The 19,799-nt window shown below is 39.1% G+C and overlaps 1 protein-coding gene across 2 annotated transcripts in view; it reads left to right on the plus strand.

The window, feature by feature from the left end:
• The window catches only part of TMTC2 (transmembrane O-mannosyltransferase targeting cadherins 2), a 420,955-nt gene that overhangs the window by 208,395 nt on the left and 192,761 nt on the right, over positions 1 to 19,799 (plus strand). For both annotated transcript variants that reach the window (XM_089652355.1, XM_089652348.1), the window contains exon 3: positions 14,475 to 15,303. In XM_089652355.1, the coding sequence (XP_089508481.1) occupies positions 14,475 to 15,303 (829 nt within the window). The remainder of the gene's footprint in view (positions 1 to 14,474; positions 15,304 to 19,799) is intronic.

Consider the following 19,799-nt stretch of genomic DNA (forward strand, 5'->3'; position numbering starts at 1 on the left):
GGTTCAGCTTTAATTTCTTAGTCAAGTTCTTATAAATCTGCAAGTAAATCCAACACTACCCTCTTTCCAGATTGACAATTCTGCTGTCAGAAGGTGTCTCCATTGCTCCTCCAGTACAGTGGAGACATCCTAAAACAGGAAGTGTGTTACTGGCTGGATTAACAGGTAAAAATAAAGGAACAATGGCCTAAAAAAGAAAGATAACACAGCCACCACATTACAGGATTGGTAAACTGCAATTTATTAAATGTTTATTTTTGGGATTAATTTGGGGATTTGAGATTAAGAAAGAAGTGCTTATAGGCATTTAAGCGGTTTTTGTTATTTTCGCATAGGCACAACGACTAACAATAAGGCCAGGTTCACATCTGTTTTTTGCATTTTGCATTTTTCAGGAACGCAGTGCATGCCATTTATCATGATTTCCTATGGATCACGTTCACATCCTATACGTTTTTTGTGGGCGCATTTTTTGGAAAGGGTCAGGGACTTATTTTCCCACAGCAGTTTCCGTTTGTGGTCAAATAGACTTCAATGTAAGTATTTGTATTTTACACATTGTTGATGCGTTTAGCGTTTTTAATCTGCCCAGCAACAAGTTGACCCCCCCCAAAAAATTTTAAAATTAAAACCGCAAAACGCGTCAAAAACGTATGTGCAAAATTGCAAAACTCGCTGCAGAAATGGATCAAACGCAAACTGCATAGGTGTGAACCTAGCCTAAGGGGGCAATCTGAAAACAAGTCTTAATAACAAGAAAGAAAATAGGTTTAGCTTTACCAATGAACTGCAAGAGAGAATATTTCTGTAGCGGTGGATTAGAAACTCTGCCTGCTTTACTTGTGTCCTCTCTCTGGGTTTCTTTCTAGATTAGTGACAGATGTGGCCTTGTGTGCTTCACTTAACTGTTAGTAAATGCCACAATTAATATTTATAGCTGATATAGGCACTTGGCTGTGAAAATACAATCATGTATCTAATCAGTGTAACATTCTCAGCTAGAAGGCTGATGGGCCTTATGTGCTGTAGGGATATAGTAAAAGCATAAGGGATAATAAAAGGCTGAAGGCCAATAGTTATGTTATGGTATTTTTAGGGGATGGAAATTTTGACATCATCTTGCAAAGGAATTCAGAGAGAACACATAACTTGAAGTATTTAGGAAAGCGTATTTGGTATAAGATTGTCATGTTTCTTAGAGGGAACACACCCCACTTTGTTTTCTCTTATGAGACCAGAAAAATGTCAGCATTACGGCTAATGTATAGCAAAGGTAGGATACAGAGTGACTTGTACGAAAAGCTTGCAATTGAAGTTTTCAGTGAGGTGCTAGAAAATTGCTAGGTTACAGCTTGGTAACAGGATACAAATATAACTTATTGTTTACATGCATTAAAGAAATACTTAAAACTTTTTTCTGGATATACGCCTTTGCAGCCTTTCCATACTTCTACCACCTTGTTCTTAATATAGCACAGAAGAGCTTAAGTGGTTAAATTGGTAATTGCCCGATCATACAACACTGTACCCAAACAACATTTTTTTCCTTTTTTTCACACAAGTAGAGCTTTCTTTTGGTCGTATTTAATCACCACTGGATTTTGTTTTTCTTCTTTTTTTGCGATTAAAAATATAAAAATAAAGACCAAACATGTTGGGAGAAAAAACCAATATTTTTTAACTTTATGCTGCAAAACTTATCCTATAAAAAAACATTTAAAACATCGAATTTCTTCATAAATTTTGGCCAAAATGTATTCTGCTACATAAGTGTACAGTATATCCATTGGTTTGCGTGAAAGTTATAGAACCTACAAGCTATGGTATGTATACTGGAATTTTTTTTTTCCACTCTACTAATGGAGGTGATCAGCAACTGCAATAATGCGGCAAGCAAGCTGACGCTGGGTGGCTTTGACTAACTGCCACTAAATTACCAATGACATTAATACAGTGATCATTAATAATAATATACACTGGCACTGTACTGATGACTCTGGCTGGAAAGGGGTTAACATATAGGGAAATAAAGGGCTTAAATGCGAGTCTAACAATGTTTACTATGTATAAAGTGTGCTGCTTTTTTACCAATGATGTCTTAGTTTCCCATCCTTAAGAAACAGAGACATTGTTCCCTCTGTACAGAGCCTTGTGTTGATTGTCTACACAGAGCTCTGGGCTGTGATTGTACACAGCTGATCAGCAGGTCTCAGCTATGAATCATTGGCTGGGACCTGTTGACATGTTCCTGCTGTGGATGGCAAACCCAGAAGCAGACAGACTTTGTCTTTGCGTCCATAGTACATTGAGGGTGGTTCACAAATGGTTGACAAGGAACATACATTCCACATTAATATTATGATACTTTGTATGTGCCTCTTGCATCTTCCTTGTTCCTTCTTGCTGGAGGCTGCCATTTTGCTAAAGCCCAGAGCGGCAGTAAATCTTTAGGATGTCAGCAGATCGACCTCTACAAATTCGGCACAATGCTGAAAATTAGAAGGCAACTGAGCATGTGCAGAGTAGGATGAGACATTACTGAATTTTAAACCATATATCATTTATTTTTCATGTTTTACGTATTTATACCTGCAGAAGGGCTCAGCCTGAAGTGATCTATCAGGAACTAATTTTCTAATCTTAAAGTGCTACTATACCCAGGACCCAGAATTCACTATATCTGGTCTCCCACAATACACACAACATGGAAATGCAATTATTTTAGTAAATATAAACTGCTAAATACCTTTTCTCATCAGCAGTTAGAGCAGTCTTGTGACTTCAGCAGAGCACTGGTTAAAGCTTGTAGTAGGAGTTTTCTTTCTGCTCTAGGAGGATGTGAAACCCCTTACCCTCTGTCTGGACAGTGCTGATTGGCCCTTTGCTGATCACATGCACTTTCTCAAGAAAAAAACCCTCTAGCAATACACACCAAGCTGATCATGTGCATGTGACCACAGGTTCTGTCTGTATCAGGTGGTCATTTCAGCAAGAGGAGGGGCAGAGAAGAAAGGATCAAACAGCCATTTTACACAATGCAGTAGATTAACCCCTTAGGTTCCACAGTGAGTATAACAAGCATGCTTTACTGCATATACAGACTGATATTACTGCTGTGGGTTTAGTAACCTTTAAGTTGCACTTTAAGGCTTGGTTCACATATGTCTGGGTGGTGCCTCTGCGGATCCGCACAAAAATCCGTGCACCACCCACACAGAAGAATGCGGACCCGTGGGCGGGTACCATTAATTTTAATGGCACGCTGCCCACACTGGAAACTGCAACCGTACTGGGAACTGAGGTTCCCGTGCGGACTGCATTTTTAGAAGGGCAGGAGCTGCTTCTCTGCGTGTCCTGGGGCACGGGAGTTCATTCAAATGAATGGGCTCTCATGCCCGCGCAAAACGCGGACCACAGGAACGCGGACATGTGAACCAGGGGTAAGGCAACATTTAGATGAAAGTATGTGAACCATAAAAAAATGAAATACTAAAGGTTTGGCAATTATGGGAAAATGTGAAACATGCTATTCTACATGTGTTATGCAAGAGCTACAACATGATGCCAGAAATACTTGGTTGGTATCACTTAATTCTTTTTATTTATTTTTTCCTATACCATGTTTGGATGTGCCTAATTTTTTTGTTTATATTTGCTAATTTTCTCTGGTTTTGGCAGTGATTATGTTTGTCCAGTCTTGGCTTTCCGTTAAACAAAACAAATGTTCTCTTGATCATGAATGCGGAGATCGCATTGATTACATCCTGGTATTCGCGTCAGGAGTCCTCAGCATGTCCATCTGTCCCTAATATGAGCTGATGCAGGAAAGCTGAAATTAGACCAGGGAGCTTTAGTTCTCTGAAAGAGGATGAGTATTGTCCAGACAGGCTAAGAAATGCCGCTGATATTCCTATTCATCAGCTTCACTCAGTAGGCAAGCTCGCTGATGGTTTATCTTTCTAGTGGCCATGACCTACAAATGTGGTCACTGGATGTGTCCTGGAAGTTACCTTTCAACAGAGCTCCTGAAGCCTCGCTCCTCTGACACTGAAGATGAGTGAGTCTTCCTTTCATAAACATTTCATTGTTCCCCATCGTGTTGGGAAATTCTGGTGCGTGTCTTCTGTATAAGATAAGATTCATTTTTAATGCGTTTTTTAAATACCGTATAACGCATTTTTATACAAGTGAGTGGCCTTAAATTAACCTTGTTATTCAAACAAATGATTTAGAACATAAGAAATAATTTCCTTGAGCAGACGAGTGCAGCTGCTTGTGTGGTAGCCCCCGAAATAGAAAGTAATCAGATCTAATGCAGTGTTTGTTTTCGTTTCTTGTTCTCTCTTATGAGAAGCTCAATGAAGCTAGATCAAGGATGTGAGACATCTGGTTTCTAAAGTATTTGAAGCTCATGCTACAGCTGATGTAGTTTAGATTAAGTTTATAGCAGGCAGCATTGACGCGTCTATAGTGATCCTTGCAGTGATGGCAAGAGCATAGTGCTAATTGTGTACAATAGACACTGTGACCACAGTAGGGAACACCTGTTAGTAGGGATTGATTTTAGAAAAATTAATATTGCCATGTAATTACCATTTTGGGATCAGTAAGACCCCAGTCACACTGGGTGCAACTTGGCATGTGATTTGCAGCCTATTGTCTGCAATTACAGTGGTCATATCGGTGCAGTTCCAACTTGTTCGAAGCAGCACCCATTTCTAAAGTGGTACATGCACTACTTTTGGTGCCATTTACATAGACATCTGTGTCAGATGTCTTGCAATCGCAGAGAACCAGCAAACACAAATGCTGCTGTGCTTGGGGATGGACTCAGTGTAGGCTAGGACCACATCATAAATGTCCTGGAATATGCACACCTTGCTGACCTCAAAAGATCGGGGAAATCCAAATGTACTGAGTGGAGAAAAAACAAACTGAGGGCGCACCAGCCTAGTGCATTACCTTTAAAATGTTTAACCTCCCTGGTGGTATTCCCGAGTGTAGCTCAGGGTTAACTTTCAGTACCAGAAGCGGTAACCCCGAGATACACTCGGGATTACCCTACAGCGTTGCTCTGGGATCCCTCCAGCACTTACCTTGTCCTGCACTCCCGCGATGTCCCCCCTGCAGCATCCCTGGCCATCTCCTCCTGCCGATGCCAGCTGGAGGGCGGAACCGTTGGGAAATTCCAAAATGTAAAAATGTGACATTCACGCAGTATACTAAAATCTGATAGTATTACATTACTGTATCAAACCATTTCACATACATTTTGTCCCGAGTGCTTTGTCCTGTGCCCTGCCTGCATTTTTACTGTTCTTTCTGCCTGGAAACTGGGAAATGTCTATGGCGTCCAAAAAGCTTCCCTTTAGGTCATAAGCGGTTTTATACCAGCTAGAGAACAGCGATAGTAAATCAGAACCACTTGCAGAATTGAGTGATAATGATTCGTGGGGAAATTCGTCATCAGACACTGAAAACGATTTTGCGACTTTGCTCAGTGATGTGCGAACTTTGAGCTCTTTTCAAATGTCAGTGTTTTTGGTTTGATTACATTATTGAATTAAATTTATTATTATTATTTTTTATGATTATATTATAATTTATGATTTCATGGTTCAAATTTTTATCATACCCGGGATGTTTACTAGACTCTTGTTCGGACAGATTTCAGTGAGTTATTCCTAAGAATTACAGGCCTACAATAAAAATACAACATATTTCCATTGAAAACAATGCACCGCTTTGAGCACAGAAATAATGACATAATCAGACCGCTAGGGAGGTTAATATGAAATAAAAATAAGTATTGTACTCACAAACGACAGTAAAATCAAAGGCACATCATGAAATAACAGCTTGGTCAAAAACCGCGCTACGTGAATGTCCACAATGGGGAGTGTAGACATCTTGCAAATTGCACCTGAAATTGGCATGTCCCCCGACTTTGAAATCGTGCGACTTTACTGTAAGTCGCACAATTTCAGAGTCAGGCTCAGGGGCGGACTGACAACTCATGGGGCCCCCGGGCAATAGGGGATCATGGGGCCCCTGTGGCCTTGGCCAAACTCAAAAAATCCTATGAAAAAGGTACCTGGGGCATCTCATGGGGCCCCCTACTGACCCCGGGCCCTCGGGCAGTGCCTGAGTTTCCAAATGGTCAGTCCGCCCCTGGTCAGGCTTGATTTGACTGGGGTGTAACATTACTTTTTAGGTTGAAACTCTTAGGGCCTATTCACACATAGTATACAGCAGCAACGTTCCATACCATGTGCTTCATGTACCATGATACTGCATCCTGATCTGTAAGTGCATTGCGTACACAACACAGCTGTGCTACAGCGCTCAGCAGTACACCGAAACACACAATATACAGTATGTTGCAGTGCACTGCAGCAAAAAAAAAAAGAAATACTGCAGAAGTGATTTTTTTTTTCTTTAAAGCAGTAGAGAAGCCTTTTTTTTTTTTTTTTTTGTTTTTTTGTGTCTGAAGGACACAGCAATCACAGAGAATGCCGGGTGCACGCTGCTATAGCATGGTCAGCAAGTGGTTAAAACAGCCCTCCCCGCAAGTTAATGGCGTATGCATCACATACTAGCAAATTATGATAGGCTTACCTGTAAAAGGGATCCCTCCAGCGGTGTGCTGTCAACTTGTCTTCTACCAGGTTTGCATGCCCCAGTGGTTTGAATGGCCATGCCACGATGACGTCACTCCTGCACATTGACACTGGGGCCACAATCGTGGCACAGCGCTCTGAATTTATTCAGTTTGCCCTCAATTTAGAGTGCAGTACGCATGTGCCAGTGATGTCACCTGCTGCTGAAATGGTAGCCTATTTATGATGAATAGAATGTCTTAACGTGACATAGCTTTAATGCGGAACTGTAGACAAAAACTTTTTTTCATTTTGGATAGAGTTAGGGAGGATTATAACCCCTGTCAGATTGTTTTTTTTTTCGCCATCTGTGTCCTATTGTGGAGATTTCCCTTCACTTCCTGTTTCATAGCCAAACAGGAAGTGAGAGGATATCCCTGCAAATTAAGAGAATTTCTTGGGAACCCCAAGTCACCAGAACTAGTGTCCCCATTGGAAGATTTCTCTCTATTACTTTTCTGGGGACAACCCAAAATTTGGGATTTTCTTTTACTTTCACTTTTGATGATAATGGCAAACAGGACAAATAGAGAGGGTGGATCTTCTTAATGGGGGCATAGACTGCAGTAAAAACTGACAAGCATTCTATTCCCTTTACACTCTATCCAAAACTAGTGTTTGGCATAATACGTTACCACCTGCGCATTAGATCTCTGCAATGAAATGCACAAGTGAAGGTTCCTTTAAAAAAGGCCTCTTGTGTTTGCTCCCTCGTTCAATTAAATGGCTTCTTCCTTCACTGAAAGTAAAGTATGTGTGTTTTATACCTCTTTTATTATCTTGGATGAAGAAGAGTTAAAACTGTGCTATTTTTTTTCCATTTATGTCACATTAGTGAGATTTCTTTTTATTTCCTGTCCTGTAGACTCAGCAGGAATTGAATAGATCTATCAAATATGAGGAAAGTTGCCTCTTAACCCCTTTGCGCCGGCGCCTCCCGGACCTTTAAGAGTTTCAGAAGCCAGGAGGCGGGAGGGGTTTTAGGGTCATGTGACTGCCATGATTCGCTGTCATGGCGGTCACATGATTGGAAAAGATCTCGATCGCAAGCGGAGATTGGGACCTTTCCTTGAGTCACGGACATATGTGCTGGGAGCGTGCGCTCTCAGCACATATGTATTTTCTAATGGCACGCAAATATGTGGCCACTCGGTGTCAAGGTCCAAACACCGAGCGGCTGCATATTTGCATGCGCTCGGTGTCTAGCGGGTAAACAGTTGTCACAGGAAGAAGTATCCCCGTTGGAGGATTTCACCTCAATTTCTGTTTCAATGGGAACTGAAATTTATGAATTTACCCTCATTTTTTATACCAGTGGCAGTAGTGATCAGGACAGTCTGAGAGCATAAATCAGGGACGCAGATAGCATGAAAACCCTGACAGTGATTCTAAATCATAACCACTCTAGCAGTTACTTAACCAATCCTCCTCTTCAGGCAGACTGCACACCCCTATGCTCTAGAGGTGGACTGTTCCTTAGCATCTTCACATCCAGTGCAGGACTGTGGGCTCTGCATTAGTCTTGATTATGTCAGAGGAACTTTGAATTTCAGAATGCAGGGAAGAAGAGTTTGCAGGAGCAAAGGATCAGGTAAGTAGAAGGGCCCCTAAACAGAAACATGCATTTAACCTTTAAGGGTGCAGTTTCATTAAAAGGGAGCATTTTTAATTCAATTGGAGTTTAGCTTAAGAACATAAATTGTAAGCTCCACCTAGTAGGGACTGAGGAGACTAGTGAAAAAAATATATACTTATGGGCAAGAGAGATTGGGTTGTGCAGCTCTTTATTAGGCATTGCATCTGGTTTCCTCATAATCCGCATCTGTTCCTCAAGCACTTTATGTGCATATAAGCTTTATGATGTACATTTCTGACCTTTAATTTTCCTCCAAAGTTATAAAAGGTAATTTTTAAGGGTGTATTGTAGGGCCTAGATTGCTGATGGGAACTATTAGGGAAGATGGTACAATTCCACTTTGATCAAACAATACATGCAGCAGATATTTTTGAGAAAAAAAATCCTAGTCACACCATAGACTTTAGTTGAAGCCAAGCGTCTTTATATATTTAATGTGACAATATTGGAAATCACATTTAGCAGGCACTGAGGTCTTCTAATTTTTATTGAATCACTATGAGTAAGCCAACATTCTCTATCCTGGATAAATTGCTGTTTTATATAGCCTTGATTGATCAGGAAATCGTGTCATTGTTTGCCAACTTTTCTTACAGTCACATACATTTTCTTAAAGTGAAAGAAAAGCCTAAGTCTGACTATTCTTAAAAATGTTCCTTTCCACACCCTCCTACCTATCCTTCCTATTCCTATTGTTGTGTCGCCAATCACAGCTAACCACAACAATACACACTAAATTACTCAATTTCATTCAGTAAAAATGGTGACATACCAGTGAAATTCACTGGTATAAACATGCATAATGTGGAAAAAAGAAAAATCCTGATCGCTTCCCCAGAGTAGTACAATGTTTGTATGTTAACATTTATATTGCTCTGGTCAGTGTGTTGAAAATAAAATTGTAAAAAAAAAAAAAAAAAAAATGTAATAGAAAAGAAAAAAAATGAAAAAGAAAAATTATTTTTTTATTTTTACATACTGTCACCAGTCACTGCCCCTGATCACCACCACGCCAGTTATATAATGACATTGTACTGCACTGGTGACAGTATGTAAAAAAAGAAAAAATAATTTCTTAATTTTCCCCCAAAAAGACAAAAAATTACAACTTCCAAAAACTTGCCATGGCTCTTATTAAATACCTTAGACTTTCTACTTTCCAAAAACATTTGGGCAATATCTGTACTGTCCTGACCTTTGTGGGCCTCAAGAAATGAGATAGGCCATCAGGATCGATCAATTTTTATATATATACCATAGTTTTTGGACATTCCTACAGACTAAATAATAAACACTGATCTGGGTTATTTTCAACAAGGAAATGTAGCTGAATACATTTTGGCCTAAATTTATGAAGAAAGCGTATTTATTTGCTAAATTTTATAACAGAAATAAAGAAAAATGCAAGTTTTTTTTTTTTAAATATTTGGTCTTTTTTCATTTATTTTGCAAGGCATAAAAAAAAACCCAGTGGTGAATAAATACCCCCAAAAGAAAGCTCTATTTGTGTGAAAAAATAACAATTTCATAGGGGTACAGTGTTGCAGCACCGAGCAATTGTCATTCAAAATTCGACAATGCTGAAATCAGAAAATTGACCTGGTCAGGAAGGGGGAGAAAGTATTGAAGTGGTTGATCTACAGGAAAATAATGAAAAAAAAACAAAACAAAGAAAAGTAGATAATACCTTGTATAGAAAGAAACATGAAAGGACTGGTATAGGTCTGTAAGAATAGATGTGTCACGTTATAGGCAAAGTAATGGGCCTTGTGTAGATCTTCGGTGGAAAAAATCTTATTAGAGGCTTCATAGCGTCAAGTTAGGAAAGAGCAGGTAATGCTTCACAAGTATTCATGGGTCCCATGGGAGGGCCATTGGGGGTAGAAAGAAACTAGTGTAGTAAGAGTGAGGTAGGAGTTAAAAAGAAAGGTAGAATATGAAAGGAGTGAAAAGAAAGAGAGAGAACAAGCGAGATTAAAAGAAAAAAAAGGGTGGACCCCTTATGTATTTTGAGTCTGCATGTCTAAGAAAGAAACCCCAGCGACACCTGATTTCAGCTCTCTATTCGATGTTAATGGAAGATCAGCTTGAAAATCCTGACAAAGTGCGTGAAATATGGAAAAAGGGAGCTACAAATCTCTTTTCCAGATGAGGTTTGGGAGATGATTAATGCATCTGTCCACAAAGGCTCCATGAATTTAGCTATCCAGGAGAATTGTTACAAAGTCAGAACTAGGTGGTTAAGGACCCCAGCTCTCCTTCATAAATGCAACCCAAAAAGCTCCGATCTGTGCTGGAGCTGCTGTAGAGAGGAAGACACTTTGTTAAATGTTTGATAGAGCTGTGAGTCTTTGACCCCTTTTTGGACTGAGGTTCACAAGATTATTACACAAGTTACTTCACTCCCTCTAGACTATACTCTTGCTCAGTATCTTTTACACCATATGACCCTTTCTAGAAGAGACTATTTCTGCTCCTTGGCAATGCATATGATGAATGCAGGCAGGATGTGTATTCCAAATCATTGGCGTTCATCGAGTGCCCCGACAATTTGGGAATGGGTTGTGAGACTCAATAAAATTGAGTAAATGGAGGAGCTTATCCATATTGCTCAGGAATGTATGCAGAAATTCATTGCTATATTGTTCAGTTGGATCCATTTCAAATCCACAAAGAGATACAGGAGATATGGCTGAGCAACTTATAACCTCATTACTGCACTCAGTTGCAATAGGGTTCTTAGATATAGTGGCCGGGAGGCTGATGGTCTCCCCTCAACCCTCTAAGGTCATGAGACTTTTGCCTGTAGGGGGAGGAAGAGTGGACTTCCTTACTTCCAGCCTATTTTTTATTTAATGTTTACATGTTTCTTTTCTTTTTACCTACTTCCCCCTTCCCTCTTTAATTCTTCCGTTATCACCTTTCCTTATACCCCCTTCTCCCCTCCTTCCACCCAACCTCCCTTCTGCTCCCGCTATCCCCCCCCATCATTTTTTTTCCTCTCTTTCTATGTTTTCTTTTTCCTTTCCCCTCTCAATTTCCTATTACTTGATATGTAATGCTGCTATGTCATCACATTTCCTCCCATCAAAGACATGGCCATGATTCATGACTATCCTGCGAATAGGAGATTTAACATCTCAGGTTACAAATCAGATGACATAACCAATGCAAAAAATGTATATCCTTGTATATTGCTGCTGTATTCTATTTCACGGAACTAACTCATATCACTTTTTACGTCACATGCATATTCCTTGAATGTGTGATGTCTGATATTGTGCTGGAACTGGAACTGTTACCATGTTATTAAAAAAAATGTTTATGGGTAAAAAGAGGGTTGGAAAGGGGGCAAGGAGGAAGGGGCTGGGGGGATTGATAGCTGTGTTCCTTCCCTTTTTTATTCTAGCTGTTGTGTACTGAAACATGGGTGATCCATATAGATTAATAGTAGATTTTGGAGTGCTTGTAAATCTGTAAATAGTTCAAGTGGTCCAGATTTGAGTAAAGGCTTCTTGTGGGCATTGTTAGGAACACTAGTCCCTGTAGTTCTGGCATATATTAGGGTGATTTGTTTCCCAGATTTCCTGTATGGGAACATATGCACCAGAGTCATTGTTAGAGAGGTAGCTGTGAGCCTAATAGAAGATAAGGAAAAAAAAGGACAAAATTTAGTGTATGAGGTAAGGACACAAGCCTAATTCATTAGAGTGTGTTTGAGGAATGACAAGCTGACTCTTTCAAAAGCTTTATCTGCTTCCACTGATAGAAGGTACAGAGATGTGTTCAAGGCAGTGGATTAACAGAATAGTTTTGAGGGTGTTATCCTTTGATTTATGCCCTTGCACAAACCCCACTTGATCTTGGTGGATTATGTTTGGGAGATGGGGATGTTGACAGTTGTCTATCATTTTGGCATAAAGCTTGAGGTCCACTCCTATGCAGGCCATAGACGGGTCGTTTATCGGCCGAATTTTTGTCCACACGAAAAATCGGCCGATATTCACGCCTTAGTGGGGCAATGCCGTCGTCCATTTTTCGTGGATCTTCTCGTTTATTTTTATCAGTCATGCTGGAAAATCCACGAAAAATGGCCATTTTTCGTAGACATTGATGGCAGCAACAGCAACGACGGATTTTTCGATAAACGGCCCATCTATGGCCAGCCTTATAAGAGAAATTAGGTGATAGTTTAAGCAGAGGGGAGAGTGGTCTTTATCAAGTTCTGGTATCAGAGAGACATAGGTCTTTAAGGCTTGGACAGGAAAGGAGTCTCTGTAGAAACAGAATTAAAAACTTGGAACAAATCTAGGAATGAATAAATTGAGGGCAGGTACATCTGGAGGTAGCCCATTTCTCCTTATCTTTAAACCAAAAAGATTTTATTTTTTGAAGTTCTTAGATGTGGTAGCTGCAAGAATTTTCACTTTAAAGTGTTTTTCCCATGGTTCCTCTTCTCCTGAACTCCATTACATAGAGGCATTTTGCTTTGCAGTTTTGAGAAGATAGCTGAGAAAGCTGATACTGTTTGAGATTTCAGTTCAGTTCACCGGAAGTTACAAGGACACAAGATTTCTGTCAGAATCAGTAGGTATTTTAGTACTTGCAGAGAACGTACATGGCTTAAAAAATGTTTTTGGATATAGATATACTTTTAAAAGGTACTGAGACACACCAGAAGCCCAGCACAGCAGCACATCATTCATTTTTATACACAGTATGTCCCAACATGGAAGCTTTACATTTTCTGCTTAAGCTGCTTATTTCATTACCTACTCCTAAGTAGACTTATCTTTTTGTGTAGACATTGTCCCGTGGTGTCTGTTGTGGCCTACACGCAGTATGTATGTTCAGATGAAATAGATCCCTCTGCCTTTTACACAGAATGTCTATTATTTTCACTAAACTGTAGTCTCTGTGTTCTCTTAAAATGAAAATGCCATTTCTGACTGAGGAAATGGAAGCAATTATCCACTTCTGAAAAAACCGAGAGTTTCAACTTTGTTTACTGTAATCTATATACATTGCTGGGTTTCCATCTGCACTAGGTACTAAATAACTAAGGGGAAAAAAAGTAGCCATGTAATTGTGGGGAATAACAGATCTTTGAATGTCCTTTGGATATATAATGACAGAACCATAAGTCTTTCAACCACGTTTTGATCCATGTGCTTCTATCAGGAGCTGCTGGGGGAATGCTTGTGCTTCTAAACATGGCATAGCAGATTAATTTGTTGAATTATAGTTATACTATCTAACAATTTACATTTTATCATAGGACAATAAACAGATTTGCATTTTATTGTGACTTTTGTTTTCTGATCTCCAGTGTGAAACTTTACTGTAGATTAGTGCCCTGTGTAATCGGCTAGATGCGCAACATTTTTAGTATTTCATATCCATGCAGAAAAATCTGTCTGGATTTTGAGAAGAGCATTGCAGGTTCATTTATTCATTGCATCCAGGGGTTGTTTTCTTATTGAAAGCCTGTGCTGAGGAACTATAGAGAGGTGGAGGGATTGTGCCTTTGCTGATATCTCCTGGAAATGCTATTTGCCTGGCTCCTAATTTAGGGATTTCTGTATCTTCTACATAATAGACTTGGGACAGACATGCAGATTTTCAATATATTTTATATAATTATATATATATATATTATATAATTAAATATATATATTTTCAATATATCTTTTCAATATATATGCCTGTCCCAAATTAATGACATAGAGAGGAATGAAGTCAGAGCAGCCAACAATTTTCAGGAGAGGTCAGCACACTGCATATTTTTCTCTGCAACAATTTTGTTTAACTTTTTGGCTACAGCAAAACTGAGATCTGGTTGTTATGGTTAAAGCGTTTTGGACCTCATCTTTACTTCAGCACTATAATGAATTTTACTTGGATCTGCATAAGTTTATGATATTAATCTATCTTTGGAGTTTTTGATAGTAAAAATAAATTAAAAAGCTCTGTGCTTTTTTGAAGGTACTTCGTAAAATTACCATAATCTAAATTACTGCTTGAAATGTGTTAAATTATAAAGCTAAATTCAAGAATAGCGGTGAATATTTTTTTTTAATTTGTTTTTTTGTCTTTGTTAACCCATGCATTGCATACTATCCCTAACCGTTTTAAAGATTGTTAATCTAATGGCTCCTTTGTCTCGTCTTTGCTTTCAGGGCAAGAACTTGTCTTTCGTTCTTAGCATTGGCCTTTTGGTCGCCTGGGGAGCTGTATTGCTCGGTGTGCGCTTTTACTGGATGGGAAACATGCCGCCAAGTTTCTCGAACTCTGACAACCCAGCTGCGGACTGTGAAAATCTGCTCACACGTACTCTGACCTTCCTATACTTGCCAACTAAGAACCTGTGGCTGCTTTTTTGCCCTGACACACTCAGCTTTGATTGGTCAATGGATGCTGTGCCTCTGATTAAATCACTCATTGACTGGAGGAATATACACACTGTGGCCTTTTACATTTTACTCTTCCTTCTTGCCTACACAAGTCTCAAGAGCTCGGGTATAAAAAGAGAATGCAATGGGAAAGTGTTCATGAATGGCAAGCAGAATACTAATGGCCATAGCTGTCACTCAGATTTAGAATACAAGACAACAGAGCAGAGGACTAGCATTGTATCAAAACTTGAAAATGGTGTAAAAAACCATATAAACCATGGATTGCAACTTCCTTCTACAGAAAACATAGTTGTTTTAGCTTTATCACTATTGATAGTTCCCTTTGTGCCCGCTAGTAATCTATTTTTTTACGTTGGCTTTGTTATTGCAGAGCGTGTACTCTATATTCCTAGTATGGGATTCTGTTTACTAATAACCATGGGGGCCAGAGCTCTTTATATTAAGGCCCAAAAAAGCTTTCTCAAAAGCCTCGTATTTTATGCCGCTGCTTCATTAATTGTTTTTTATGGACTGAAAACTGCTGTTAGAAATGAGGATTGGAAGAATGAAGAAATGCTTTACAGATCAGGAATACAAGTAAATCCAGCTAAAGGTAACACTTTTTTTTTTTAAATTATTATTTTCTTTGTAGTCTGTTAAGAAATATTAAATCTTTTTGCCTTTTGACATTTTGTTGTTCTAAACGGAAATTGTATGTCCTGGAGGATCTTTATTTCTGTTTCCAAATTGTGCCCTGACTTTTGCTGGTCTAGTCTGTTCAGTAACATATTGTATGTCCTTGTAGCCTCATTAAGTTTGTTTAAACAAATGACTGAAAGATGAGTGGCAGGTTTAATGCCTGTTTATATAACTTTTCACACTGTTCTGCACATACAATATGGTGCTGAAATGCAGGCTTCCAAAACTCCCATTTACAGAGGCATTATCTATATGGAGTGCCAACATGTAGTATTTAACATTTACTGGAGATATCTTTTATCTTTTTTGCTCTTAATACGTTATTAGGTCACAAAGCATGGCTAAAGAGCATGTTGGCAGATGCCATTTGTGCAACATCAGAGAGACTGAAAAGTAGAAATGTGCATAGTTGTATAGACTTTTCTAGAGATGTTTTTGTGCTGAACCCCAGGAATTAACAAAATGTGTACCCCCATAAAAATGTGTACCCCCTCCCCGTATGTCTACAACCGATACAGGATCCTAATATACATTTTATTTAAGGGATAAGATAAGACTGAAATTACATTTTCCTATAATCCCATCACAGTCACCCACTGGTCCTCCATATCCGGATACTCCTATAGAGGTCTGTGACCTTTGTATGTGTATCACTTGATGTTTGCCATCATTTGGTTACTGAATTCCTTGGGGAACTCTGACATACATAAAATGTCTAGTAGTGCGTAAATAATCTTGTACACCTGGAAGAATTGAACAAATGTTTGTATTTTTTAATAGTGTACGGTTTTATATTTATAAAATGAAACCGTTGATTAAGGAGGCTACTTTACATAATGTTTTGGTGTCATTACTAAACCATCTCAGATGTGACACTCTGAAGGTGAAACCTTTTTAATTACTTTCAGTATTAATGTTTACTTCAACTGTTGTTTACTCTTTACACCATAATAGAAGGTGATAATGATTGATTCAAATAATGCTTTCTTCAAACAAGGTATTTAATAGCAGAATGTGTTAATCCCAACATTACAAATTAGAAAACCATTTAAACAAGCAGAGTAATTAGTGTACCTCCAGGCAACATTTCATCAATGATACAGTGATTTCTTTTTATGTGATACATTATATGTCCTATTGATCTGAAAGTATGTAGAGGTGTAGATCGAAACTCCAATGCTTATTTTTTGTAGATGAATAGATTAAAGCTCCAATCTTTTTTTTTTATTGATTGACTATACAGTCAAAACTTTATTAATATTTTTTTATATAGTTGTGGTTAGAGTGGGGAAATTTTAAAATGTATATTATATCACAATCTTAGGACTTGACATGTTTCATATCGATTTACTCGATGCACCCCCATCTTTTATATTTTAGAAAAAAATAGGAATTACTGCATATTGTGATTGTGTGCATTAAAACTATTTTATTATATTTTTTCCTCAAATATGCATTTGGTAAACAGTTGCACAAATACTGTGAAACATAAAAACTGTCAACTACTGTCTTTTTATTTTGCACACATTCTGCTTTCAGAAAATATATACTATTCTGGGTGTTTTTAAGTAATTTAATGGGCTAAAATGTTTCCAACAATGCAAAAATTGTTCTAGAACAGAACTGGTTAAGCACTTCTATATTATGTAGTAACCGATTATGTGATCTGAAGGGTCAATTTATGTTATGTACTTTCCAGTTTATATTTTAAGATGCTTTTTACAAGAAGCAGAATCTCTGGCAAAATAAAAATTAAGTTTTATACTAATGATAGTATGTTGTATTGCAAAACTGATTGTCTGTACAGTCAAAACTTATTATTTTTTTTTTTATAGTTGTGGCTAGAGTGGGGAAATTTAAAAATTTCAGATGAGTTATATCTTCTGTCTGTTTCTCAGTGGGGAGTTTTCTTCTTAGTTCCAGGCAAGAGATATTGGGAGAAAACTTCCCCAAAGTGAGTTTAATTCCCTGCTAAGATCATTTTACACCAAAACAGGCATTTCTACTGGAGAAGTAAGGGCTTGTTCACACCAGGTGCATTGAATTGTGATTGTCACTGATTTAACACTGATTCAATGCAAAGGTACTTAGAAACTTGTAGTGGTATGCATTGGTAAAAAAATTTAGCATGTCTGCATTCTTGCGCAACACAGCAGCATGAGATGTGTGAGACAACAAAGATGTAATTTTGTGACATTTTAATAAAGTAAAAAAAAAGAGAGCAAGAGATCGAGAAAGAGAGAGAGATATGCCAACACCCCCACTGGATGATCTCCCTGCAAGTGCGAAAGGCAGAGCCTTTTACAGTTTGCAGGGAGGCACTAGAGCCGCTTGGGTGCTTTAGATTAGTACAGACTTGTGGAAGATGTTGGAGCTTTTAAGAAGGGACAGAGAAAATGGGGGCAGTGGAGGGGGGTTGCATGCAGAGGTCTGAGCTGAAGAGGGGTAAAAATGAGATGTGGATGGGCCATGCAGAGGTAAGCAGCTGTGGAAAAAGGCTAAACTCTGCACTCTGTATGCAGCGCTCCCCTGAACTCTGCACTCTGTATGCAATGCTCCCCTAAACTCTGCACTATGTACACAACACTGCCCTGAACTCTGCACTCTGCACTGTGTACGCAATGCTCCCCTGAACTCTGCACTATGTATGCAGCGCACCCCTGAACTCTGCACTATGTATGCAGCGCACCCCTGAACTCTGCACTATGTATGCAGCGCACCCCTGAACTCTGCACTATGTATGCAGCGCACCCCTGAACTCTGCACTCTGTACGCAATGCTCCCCTAAACTCTGCACTATGTACACAACACTGCCCTGAACTCTGCACTCTGCACTGTGTACTCAATGCTCCCCTGAACTCTGCACTATGTATGCAGCGCACCCCTGAACTCTGCACTATGTATGCAGTGCACCCCTGAACTCTGCACTCTGTATGCAATGCTCCCCTAAACTCTGCACTATGTACACAACACTGCCCTGAACTCTGCACTCTGCACTGTGTACGCAATGCTCCCCTGAACTCTGCACTATGTATGCAGCGCACCCCTGAACTCTGCACTATGTATGCAGTGCACCCCTGAACTCTGCACTCTGGTATGCAGCGCACCCCTGAACTCTGCACTCTGGTATGCAGCGCACCCCTGAACTCTGCACTCTGTAATGCACTCCTGGTATTTAATGCCCTTTAAGACCCTCCCACTGCTAGTGAAATTTGACCACACCCACTGTTGCTGTTTGGTGTGTGTGCATGTTTAGTGGGAGAGGGGTTTTGGGGGTTGAGTTTCTGCACCTTTTTTCTGAGAAAAAAAAACTGCATATATAAAAGCAAACTATATGATGCATCGCAACACACGTCAGCAGGCATGCATTGTACCAGAACATGCTATGCTCTCACAGGTGTGAATGAGATCATACTTTTGGCTTTTGCTGTGGTGACAACTTTAAGAATTTTGGTTTCTCCTCAATTTTTGTTGGTCACCAGAACAAGTAGAGGAGTGAATCTTTCCAGCAGGGACACAGGCAGGAACAAAAACTTGATGGAGAGTTTAACCCTTTCCTGCTCTATCAAAAAAGGTTTCAAGTTTTGTTTTTCAATATACTTTAAAGGTAAATAAAGAAATCTGGAGGATATGATTGCTGACTTCCTTCTACAAAATGCAGGTTACTTGGCTATCTCTGTCTTTAGTAATGTGAATCACTGGCCTGGTACATACATGCAGCAAACATTATAACTCCTGGACATGAATGACAGCCAGACAGCTACAATTTCAACCTCCATTTTTTCCCCAAGTTTTCCTTAAAATATGCTCATAGTTCTGTTCCTGCCGAGACTGCGTTCTTTCCTGCTTTTTTTTTCGGTTTTCAAGTGTGTGTGTTAAGCATGCATTTGCTTCTGTTCCATTTAATTGATTTAATCACCCTAATGGGGCAGTTCAGCAAGGCAGAGATCATCTGCCCAGGGGCAGTTTAGCAAGGCACAGATTGCCTGCCCATAATTGTAACCCATTAAAACCAGAAAGTGTCATCTTTTTCTCCTTTCTATAGTCGGTATATTGAAACTTTTCTGGGTCGCTGCATTTTACACATCATCACTGCTCCTTGTACTGCTTTCATTGAACCTGTTCCATAGGGAGCATCATTAAAGTGGTACTGAATTTGTAATTAAAATTTCATTTAAGTCCCCCACATCCTCCCCAACCTTTAGAGTTTAAGTGGTAATAAAACTGAATATATTGCAGCTTACCAATTCTTTAATGTGATGGGTACATTCTTTTTCATTTTTTATTTTTTTATTTTTTTTTCCATTTTATTGTACCCTGCTGATTCTGCCAGTAACACACTTTGTCTTACGTTATCTCTGGATGAGGGAGCAACAGAGACACCTTTGGACAACAGCATCGTCAATGTTT

The sequence above is a fragment of the Staurois parvus genome, unplaced genomic scaffold (genome assembly GCF_062004578.1).
Source record: "Staurois parvus isolate SC_StPar_1 unplaced genomic scaffold, SC_StPar_1.0 ptg000025l, whole genome shotgun sequence".
Lineage (NCBI taxonomy): Eukaryota > Metazoa > Chordata > Amphibia > Anura > Ranidae > Staurois > Staurois parvus.